General features: G+C 36.8%; 1 protein-coding gene across 1 annotated transcript; it reads right to left on the bottom strand.

Annotated features, from left to right (window-relative positions):
• Positions 1-3,138: 3,138 nt before the first annotated feature.
• LOC104885320 (uncharacterized) lies at positions 3,139-4,257 on the bottom strand. Its single transcript, XM_010670016.2, has one exon. It carries the CDS (start codon positions 4,255-4,257, stop codon positions 3,139-3,141), a length of 1,119 nt encoding a protein of 372 aa, XP_010668318.2.
• Between the last annotated feature and the right edge of the window lie 7,137 nt (positions 4,258-11,394).

Here is an 11,394-nt window from a genome sequence, read left to right as displayed (position 1 = left end):
AGCACACGAATGGTAGTATTTGGTATTTCAATCACTTAGTTTTATATGATTTGACTTAGCTTTCACCTTCCAGAAGATATCCTGAAAATGTAGGAGATTAATCTGTTTTGCTAGAAATTTCTCTTGACGAGCGATAAGAATAGGACTGTAACGCCCCGACCTCTAAGCATCTTTATTAGGTTAATTAATCTTGATTATTAGCAGCGGAAGTCCTAGCCTTTGGTCGGTGCGTTACTGCCGTACTTTCCATTAGGAAAATACAAGGCAACACACTTACATAAACATATAATAACATGGAAACTTAAACGTACTATGTTATATTAAAGTAGAACAACGTTAATGTTAATTAACTAACTAACTACTTAGGTTACAAAAACTATAAGTGTTTGAGTCATTCTAATATCAATTCCTCACTGCTAAGCCATTCCGTCATCCCATCGGTACCTAAAAAGAAAACAAAACGTCATGAGCCGAGGCCCAGTAACATACTACTCTAACAGCGTAAATTCATTTCAAATCATTTTATTTGCAAACAGAGAGGGGAGAATATGGTTAAACCATTTCGTAATTCATATCAGGAATTTAAAAGAAAGATACGTATTGTAATTCATCATTATATAATATTAATTATCAGAAATCTTCTTTTGGTTATTCGGCGAGTACAACAGAAGGCTAAGCCACCGAGGACATATGTCCCCATCAGAAGGTGGCACAAAGCCATACATCATAACATAAGGCAAAGCCACCGAGGACCTTTGTCCCCATCAGAAGGTGTCATATAATGCCAAACATAATAACATAAGGCAAAGCCACCGAGGACCTTTGTCCCCCTTCAGAAGGTGTCATATAATGCCAAACATAAGGCAAAGCCACCGAGGACCTTTGTCCCCATCAGAAGGTGGCATATAATGCCAAACATAATGCGGGTACCACCGAGGACGTTGTCCCCCATCAGAAGGTGGCGTTGCCGCCATATAACATAATGACACGTGCACGGCCCAGAGAACATAGTACTGCCATGAACCATCTTTCACTTTCATTTATCATGTTTCGTCATTTTTATATTTACGTCATAAAACATCTCTTAATCATCATGAAAAACCAATTTATCATCATAAACATCATTTAGCAAAACATCTCATATCCCGCAATCCATAAACACATATCATCAAAAATATTATGTAAAAGCGTCATAAAACGTAGTTGGAAGGGGAGTGCGGGTGTTAGCAGTAGACGTTACCTCGAGTCGCGATTATTATACTTTATAGCCGGGGAAGGCTTGTAATATTCCTTTTCCTTTCTAATCTATTCAAGGATTAATAAAAGACGACTTATTAATATTTTAATCTAGATTTAAACTTTACGATCCATTTCCATCATGTGCCCATTATAGGAAGTACTTTAATATAACTTAATAGTGAGTTCATGAAGTTAATTATGTAACCCCATCATTTATTACCTAAACTATAATTCTTGACTTTACTAACTTGGTCACTAACTTATGTAAAAGTAAAACTATTTATTTAGTAACAGCCACTACTTATAAGATTCATGGAAATTCATGTTTAATGACTTGAAGGTATAATTATAGAACTTTCATACTTTAGTTAGACTTTTAATAATAAGGTGATATCGAACTCATTGTTAAGCTCTAGCTTGTACTAGTGATATTTCATACTAATTAGTGTCCTTGTATAAGTGACTTGCTTAATTTACAAAGTAAAAAGTGATAGTCATTTACTCAAGCTACAAGTGGGGTTATAATTAATTAATTATAGATTAAGCATATTAACATTATACTTAAAGATCCAAGTGTACTTGATTAGTATTACTTTATGATACATAAACTTAAGTTATATCTATGTGAACATGAAACTATAACTTAATTAACCAAAGATTCCCATTATATATTAAAGATGTAATATTAGTGATTATGCCGTGATTTATATTATACTATAATTAGGTTGTATAATTATTTCATAAAGTGGAATTTTTAATATTAAGTTAATTAACTAAGTCCAATCAACTTGATTTATTAACTATACTAAGTTTCTATATTTTAACTTCAAAAGGTTAGAAGTACACTTATGCATAAACAAAACAAGATAGTAATTCAAGGTAGTTTAGTTAATTAGTCCAACTTACTATATGGGTTATGTTAATTAATCACTAAGCCCAACCAACATAACTCAAGTTTTTCAATTTTATAAAAGGAGGGAAAGGTATGTAATATACCTTCACTAAGTGAACTAACAAGGAGAAGACGGGGCAGTGCAGTGGGGGTCGGAGCTCCGGCGAGAAGGTGGCGGTGCAGCAGCGAGACGGACGGCAGGAAGGCGGCACGGACGTGGCTGGCGGCAGGTGCGGCGCGGCAGCAGGGAGGCTGCAGCCCAGTTCGAACAGGGAGGGGAGAGGCAGCGAAAAGGTGAGGGAGAGGAAGAGGGGGTGTCGCGCAGGCCGTGGAGGAGGAAGGGGGATGGTGGCGCGCGTCTGGTCGGCGCCGGCGAGGGGCTAGGCGGGTGGTGGTTGCCAGAAAACAGGAAGGTTTGGGTGGAAGTGTTGAAAGTTTTCTGATTCTTGGGTGGGGATGAATAGTGAAATCAGCACACCATTTATAGAAAGTTTAGGAACAAGGCTCAATTAAAATAATGGTGGATCAATGGTGAAGTATACTTGGGGAGCAAGGAGTTCTAGAAGCCTTGGGGAGCAAGGTCATGGAGCTTGAGGAAGAAGATGGGTTGTGTGGATGGTGAATTTCCTTTTTTTTGGAAATTTTCTAATTCTTTTACTAGTACTAAAATAGTAACTTTTCCTACTTCTTTTTTTTAATCTATAACTAAATTAACTTAGATTAAACAAATAAAAGGAGTAAATAATTCATACTATATCTTAAAAATAAGTTTTAAACAAATTACTTAGCTTTTTATTAAATTTAAACAAGCTTAAATTTTCGGGATATTACATCCTCACCCCCTTATAAAAAGTTTCGTCCTCGAAACTTGGAACTTTAAAATTGCGCTTCATAAAACTTGTTTGATACGCATGCTTGAGTTAAAAAAAGATCGTTTCTTACAGGTATACCTAAGCAGTAGTTAAATGGTATTCTAGCTAGCTGTCAATGCATGCCAACGATATTATTTAAGCATCAATATTAGAATTTGAGTGAGTACCATTGGCAACATCGTCACCTTCAGTCTGTCGCATCGTGTATACTCTTCCAATTTGTGAAGCTCCTCGTGTGGGATTCTTGTTATTGTTACTTGTATTACCATTATATTTAAAATTTCGATCATTCCCTTGAATTCTTTCGTGGCCGAAATTCTCCCGGATTTGGCCTCGAGTGTCTGGTATGGGACAATCCCTGACTAGGTGATCTCGCTTACCACATCGAAAACATTGACCCGTTCCATGGCGACAATCCTTTTCTAGGTGTCCTTGCTTACCACACTTGTTACATTGTAGGAATTGTCTTTGATAATGATTAGCCTCTGAGTACCCCGTGTTTAGCCTCTTGTTGAAGCCATTGCTCAATTGACTATTATGGGGTTTATCTTTTCTTTTGCCATTCTCGTACACCTCTTCATGGAGTTTCATTTTCCGCTCGACATTGATGGCTCTATCATATAGTTCTTGGTAGGAGTTACTCATGTGCGCTGCCAATTTTACTTGGATGTCAAGGTTCAGGCCTCCTTCAAAGCGGTTCATTCTCTGTCGGTCAGTGGTTACTAAGTCGGGAACGAATCGTGCGAGCTCATTAAACTTCACTGCATACTCTAATACAGACATGTTCCTCTGCTTCAGATGAATAAATTCAAACTCCATTTGCAGCTGTAGAGACGGGGGATATAATTGTCTTCTCATAGCTTCTTTTAACTTTTCCCAACCAAAAATCGGTTGATCTTGCATCTCCTTTGCAGTTTTCCACCACAGATCAGCTTGTCCTTTCAGATAAAAGACTGCAAAGTTGACCTTCCACTTGTCAGGGCATTGAGTAGCATCAAACAGCTTCTCCATGTTGTTGAGCCATTCTTCGAACTCCGTGAGGTCTAGCTTGCCGTCATAGGTTGGCGGATTATGAGTGCAGAACTTCTTGAACATGTTAGAGCATTCCTCTTGCTCAGTTTTCGATCGTTCCCTATTCCCTTGCAGAATCTCCATCATCATGAGTCCCATCAAGTTCAATTGATTCCCATTTGTTTCTCCGGAGGAGTCCTTGAAAATAGGGTCGTTTCGAAGTGCGTCGAGTCTTGCTCTCATTTCCTCCAAATCAGCGTTGTTTGCGTTTCCCTCTTTCGTACGTTCGCTTTCGCTTGATGCTATCCTCTAAAATACAAGATGCTTGACGGAGTTACGTTTTTGTAACTATATTTAGTCGTTAATAAATAGTGTAAAATGATCCCATCCCGTTCCTAACACTCACGCTCATATTTTATTACATTAGTTTTTCATTACTTATTCATCTTCACTTTTTATTACTACTCATATACATTCATATTTACATTAACTTGATAACCGATTTACTACTAATTTTCATCATCAAATTTTACCGAACTTGTTTTAATATTTTCAAACTTAACATATTTTCTTACTTAACCTACTCTCTTTTGCTCGTTTTAGTCCTAAAACCCGTTGGATCTTGTTCCTGGGTTTATTTTACGGTCCTCAGAACCTTTTGCTCTGATACCACTCTGTAACGCCCCGACCTCTAAGCATCTTTATTAGGTTAATTAATCTTGATTATTAGCAGCGGAAGTCCTAGCCTTTGGTCGGTGCGTTACTGCCGTACTTTCCATTAGGAAAATACAAGGCAACATACTTACATAAACATATAATAACATGGAAACTTAAACGTACTATGTTATATTAAAGTAGAACAACATTAATGTTAATTAACTAACTAACTACTTAGGTTACGAAAACTATAAGTGTTTGAGTCATTCTAATATCAATTCCTCACTGCTAAGCCATTCCGTCATCCCTATCGGTACCTAAAACAGAAAACAAAACGTCATGAGCCGAGGCCCAGTAACATACTACTCTAACAGCGTAAATTCATTTCAAATCATTTTATTTGCAAACAGAGAGGGGAGAATATGGTTAAACCATTTCGTAATTCATATCAGGAATTTAAAAGAAAGATACGTATTGTAATTCATCATTATATAATATTAATTATCAGAAATCTTCTTTTGGTTATTCGGCGAGTACAACAGAAGGCTAAGCCACCGAGGACATATGTCCCCCATCAGAAGGTGGCACAAAGCCATACATCATAACATAAGGCAAAGCCACCGAGGACCTTTGTCCCCCATCAGAAGGTGTCATATAATGCCAAACATAATAACATAAGGCAAAGCCACCGAGGACCTTTGTCCCCCTTCAGAAGGTGTCATATAATGCCAAACATAAGGCAAAGCCACCGAGGACCTTTGTCCCCCATCAGAAGGTGGCATATAATGCCAAACATAATGCGGGTACCACCGAGGACGTTGTCCCCCATCAGAAGGTGGCGTTGCCGCCATATAACATAATGACACGTGCACGGCCCAGAGAACATAGTACTGCCATGAACCATCTTTCACTTTCATTTATCATGTTTCGTCATTTTTATATTTACGTCATAAAACATCTCTTAATCATCATGAAAAACCAATTTATCATCATAAACATCATTTAGCAAAACATCTCATATCCCGCAATCCATAAACACATATCATCAAAATATTATGTAAAAGCGTCATAAAACGTAGTTGGAAGGGGAGTGCGGGTGTTAGCAGTAGACGTTACCTCGAGTCGCGATTATTATACTTGATAGCTGGGGGAGGATTATTGTAATATCCCTTTTCCTTTCTAATCTATTCAAGGATTAATAAAAGACGACTTATTAATATTTTAATCTAGATTTAAACTTTACGATCCATTTCCATCATGTGCCCATTATAGGAAGTACTTTAATATAACTTAATAGTGAGTTCATGAAGTTAATTATGTAACCCCATCATTTATTACCTAAACTATAATTCTTGACTTTACTAACTTGGTCACTAACTTATGTAAAAGTAAAACTATTTATTTAGTAACAGCCACTACTTATAAGATTCATGGAAATTCATGTTTAATGACTTGAAGGTATAATTATAGAACTTTCATACTTTAGTTAGACTTTTAATAATAAGGTGATATCTAACTCATTGTTAAGCTCTAGCTTGTACTAGTGATATTTCATACTAATTAGTGTCCTTGTATAAGTGACTTGCTTAATTTACAAAGTAAAAAGTGATAGTCATTTACTCAAGCTACAAGTGGGATTATAATTAATTAATTATAGATTAAGCATACTAACATTATACTTAAAGATCCAAGTGTACTTGATTAGTATTACTTTATAATACATAAACTTAAGTTATATCTATGTGAACATGAAACTATAACTTAATTAACCAAAGATACCCATTATATATTAAAGATGTAATATTAGTGATTATGCCGTGATTTATATTATACTATAATTAGGTTGTATAATTATTTCATAAAGTGGAATTTATAATATTAAGTTAATTAACTAAGTCCAATCAACTTGATTTATTTACTATACTAAGTTTCTATATTTTAACTTGAAAGGTTAGAAGTACACTTATGCATAGACAAAACAAGATAGTAATTCAAGGTAGCTTATTTAATTAGTCCAACTTACTATATGGGTTATGTTAATTAATCACTAAGCCCAACTAACATAACTCAAGTTTTTCAAATTTATAAAAGGAGGGAAAGGTATGTAATATACCTTCACTAAGTGAACTAACAAGGAGAAGACGGGGCAGTGCAGTGGGGGTGGGAGCTCCGGCGAGAAGGTGGCGGTGCAGCAGCGAGACGGACGGCAGGAAGGCGGCGCGGACGTGGCTGGCGGCAGGTGCGGCGCGGCAGCAGGGAGGCTGCAGCCCAGTTCGAATAGGGAGGGGAGAGGCAGCGAAAAGGTGAGGGAGAGGAAAGAGGGGTGTCGCGCAGGCCGTGGAGGAGGAAGGGGGATGGTGGCGCGCGTCTGGTTGGCGCCGGCGAGGGGGTAGGCGGGTGGTGGTTGCCGGAAAACAGGAAGGTTTGGGTGGAAGTGTTGAAAGTTTTCTGATTTTTGGGTGGGGATGAATAGTGAAATCAGCACACCATTTATAGAAAGTTTAGGAACAAGGCTCAATTAAAATAATGGTGGATTAATGGTGAAGTATACTTGGGGAGCAAGGAGTTCTAGAAGCCTTGGGGAGCAAGGTCATGGAGCTTGAGGAAGAAGATGGGTTGTGTGGATGGTGAATTTCCTTTTTTTTTTGGAAATTTTCTAATTCTTTTACTAGTACTAAAATAGTAACTTTTCCTACTTTTTTTTTAATCTATAACTAAATTAACTTAGATTAAACAAATAAAAGGAGTAAATAATTCATACTATATCTTAAAAATAAGTTTTAAACAAATTACTTAGCTTTTTATTAAATTTAAACAAGCTTAAATTTTCGGGATATTACAAGGACACTCTTCATTCCGCACTAATTCACTTTGAATCGATTTTAGCCGTGCCTCCACATTTCTAAGCTGCCTAAAAATATTACCAAACCACGTAGAAGCCCATTTCTTAGCCCTTCCTTTTAATAACTTGCACTTCTTTGTAAAGCAATACATGTGGGAACCCGAGAACCGTGTACTCCATGTTTTTTTGATCAAACAGTCAAAGTCTTTCCTAGTGGTCCATAATTTATTAAATTTAAACGGTGGTGCTTTTCTAGCATTACTACACTTTATACTCATGGAGACCTGGCAATGGTCAGAAGACGTGAAATTATGGTTATACAGCTTCGAATTAGGAAAAAGACTCAAGCAATCAAGACTCACTACTCCTTTATTTAAACGCTCTAAAATATTATTTGGACCATGAGTTTTATTCCTCCAAGTATATGTGCTTCCTTCAAATGGAAGGTCACAACACTCGATAGCATTAAAAGAGAATTCATAATAGATAGTCTAGAAAATCGAAAAGCCGACCCTCCTACTTTATCAGCTTGAGAACTCAGCTCATTAAAATCCCCCAAAATAATAAAGGGAGACGTTAGGGATTTTAAATAAAGAATTAGGTCGTCCCGAAATTGCTGCTTAAGAGCCTGATTTGGGGGTGCATAGATAAAAATTGCCACGAAGTTGCACCCCATTGAGAAAATGTCAATATTACAAGCCATAAATCTTTCAGACTTATAAACTACTGCTAAAGAGAAAGGGTTATGCCAATCCTAAGGAAGGGATAAAATCACAATGTTGAAACCCACAATGACGAAGAGTTCCTTCCCCTAGGGGGGGGGGGGGGTTTGAATTTTAGTTTCACAAAGCATCATAATATGAACTTGATTAGCCACACAAAAATCTTTAACTTCTTCCATGGCTAGATGTCGTCTACACCCTCGTATATTCCAAAAGCTTATATTCATGCTAACACTTCCAGATTACACACCCCACCCCTGATCTAACACATAGCTTAATAGATAAAGCATGCACTATATAGAGAGCAAACCCACTAAACGCGAATTGATATATACTCATCTTTTGAATTTTTCCATTAAAGACAGATACTTTAGAAATTACAGTTGCTTTAGAACTTACTAAGGGAATCCTATTACGTAATTTCTCTAACATATCATCCTGCAGAGCTTGGTAATCATAATATTTATATAACAGTAAACAATAAGCTCCAAAAACTATCGCATATGCATAAGATAAACCACCTGGGAAGCAGCCTTTAAAATACAACACATACCCACAATAGAACTCATATTCAGAAAGCTTCCCATAAGATGAGACCATGGGTAGCGCTACAACAAGGATCAAATTACTTTGACGAGAAAGCATAATATAACAGGAATAGAAAACATATCTTAAATAAATTACCACCTGGATGACAGAAAAAACATACACAAGGGAGCAACCTACTAAATATGGGAAACCAAACCTCCAATGCCATACACACATCCAATACATAGGAGGGGAGGTTTCCCAAAGCATTATAGAACCTGGAATATTTACAAACCAAACAACCTCGATTACATCTAATGCAATATTAACAAAAACCTCCCTACTAATCCAGCAGACCCAAAAGATTAGCCCATTAGTTTCCGTCATCCCAAAAAAGAATACCATAACCCATAGCGCATCTAAGCTCTAGTTTTCTTCAGAACTTTGGAGGCAGAATCATCCTCATTATTACCTTTCCTCCTCTTGGCAGCACTTAAGAGGGAGGTGGGTTCCATAGGAAGCTCTTGCTCAACACGCAGGGCATTGATGTGCTTGACAATAGAGCTTGCCGAGTCAATAGAGTGGAAAGAAGACTCATGGATAGCTTGGAAGGCACCACCAGATTTCTTATCATCAGGGAGAATCATGGTCTCATTCTCAACATCAGATTCAAACATAACAAAACCATATGCCTGATCCTCCATATGCATAAGAGGACCATATTGATTATGTTGCACAAACTCACCTAGGTAAATAACTTGAAGAGGGACAGGAGACAACTCAATGTCAGCACCCATAGGTGGAGCAATAACATTACCTACACCCTCACCAACCTTAGAGAAAGAGTACTCTAACAAGGCTGCCTGAAAGCCAGCAGAGGAGGGTAATATAGGAGGGGAAGCCAACTTATCAGAATCATCATCAGAAACACTATCAGAACCATACTGAAGGGAAGATGCAAAAACAATAGCTTTACCTTTCCCTTTTCCATGAACAAGAGCAACATAAGGGTTATTTAAAATCTTGACAGGGTCCTTAAACATAACACCAACCTCTTTTTTCTTAGACACTTTGGAAACAGACTTAGCAAAACCACCAAATCTTTTAGGAACAGACTGAGGTCCAGAATTTCTATGCACTAACTTAGGCTTAGCTTGCACCACATTGGCTTCCACAGCCCTGGTAGCAAGGTGAACTTGCCTAGTTGCCAGAGAAATCATCTCAGCTAAGCTCTTTTGCTTTGGACTTTTCAATAGAGACATTGTAACCTCCTTCTTAGGAGCATGAAGTAAAGGGCAAGCATCAATAGTATGCTCTTCAAACCCACAAAAGGAACAGCCAGCACTAAAGTCTTGATACCAAATCACATAGCCATATTTCTTACCATCAGCACGAGACAATTCAGCATATTCAAGGAGGGGTTCAGTAATGTCAACACGAATGCAAGCTCTAGCAAACCTAATCTTATTTCTCAATAGAGAGTTAACATCCAATTTAACCAGCACTCCAACATTATTATCAGCAAACAAATTTGAAAGAGATTCAAAATGCAAGAGTTCAGTGGGAAACCTAGGGATACGAACCCAAAAGTCAACCCACTTGATTTCTTCCAAAAAAGGGTCAAAGTTAGGACGCCATGCCTGGAGCACAAATAAGTCTCCTTGGACATGCCAAGGCCTCTCAGTCCAAACTAAAGCCAAATCATTTGGATTAGCAAACTTAAGAACAATCTAGTGATTTCCCATTGTTGACCCTTGAGTTTTGAAGATGACCTAACCACAAAAGACATAGTATATTTTATTCATGTTGTTGCAAGGTAATTCATGCTCGAGCAAAGAGAATATTTTGATTGAAGATTAAAAGAGAATTAATCAAGATCGAAGAAAAGATGTTCGAGAGATGAAGAATCAAGCATGGAATGAAGATTATAATATATTAGGGTATTTATTAATCTTCATGTTAAGGTTGAGTAAAAGCTTAATTAAGTTCGTGGTGAATTCTCAAAGGAACTTGGTTCTGTTCCCATGAAAGGAACAGACCTGGCACTATAGGAACAAGGTTAGGGAACAAGACTTAAAACTGATTTAGGAACTCTAAGAGACTATAATATTGTGCGCCTAAGTAAATTGTGCCCAAATAGTTGTTAGAGTTTTTAGGGTATTTTACATAAGATCCATATTTTAGGAATTTAGTTTAAGTTTGTTAGGAAAAGATTTTAAAAAGATTTTCTGATTTTAATTAACTGATTTTCAAATCTTATCTTTTTTTTTATCTTTTTATTTTATTTAAAAGATTTGTTTTCGAAAATTAATATATTTCCGTTTTTAAAATGTTTCGGATTTTTAAATATAAAACTGTTTTTCCGGTTTTATAAAGATTTTTGAAAAAGATATTTTTCCTAAAAACTAGCTAAAGTATTTATTTATTTATTTCCTAAAATTGATTCACGCCTAAATACTGCTACACGTTTATGTAGTTAGTGGATTTAGTGGCTTAAGTTAATTATCCTCCAAGTATTTAATTAAATTAAATGAGTTTAATTATTCTCAAGTTTTGTAAAACCACGTAATGTGTTACTGCTTCTCTATGAAGTGAAGTAGTGGATTAGTGGATGTATTTCATGACATGAAT

Source organism: Beta vulgaris, chromosome 3, assembly GCF_026745355.1.
Source record: "Beta vulgaris subsp. vulgaris cultivar EL10 chromosome 3, EL10.2, whole genome shotgun sequence".
NCBI lineage: Eukaryota > Viridiplantae > Streptophyta > Magnoliopsida > Caryophyllales > Amaranthaceae > Beta > Beta vulgaris.
Note: the sequence above shows the minus strand (reverse complement) of the source record. Positions and strands in the feature narration are given on the sequence as shown.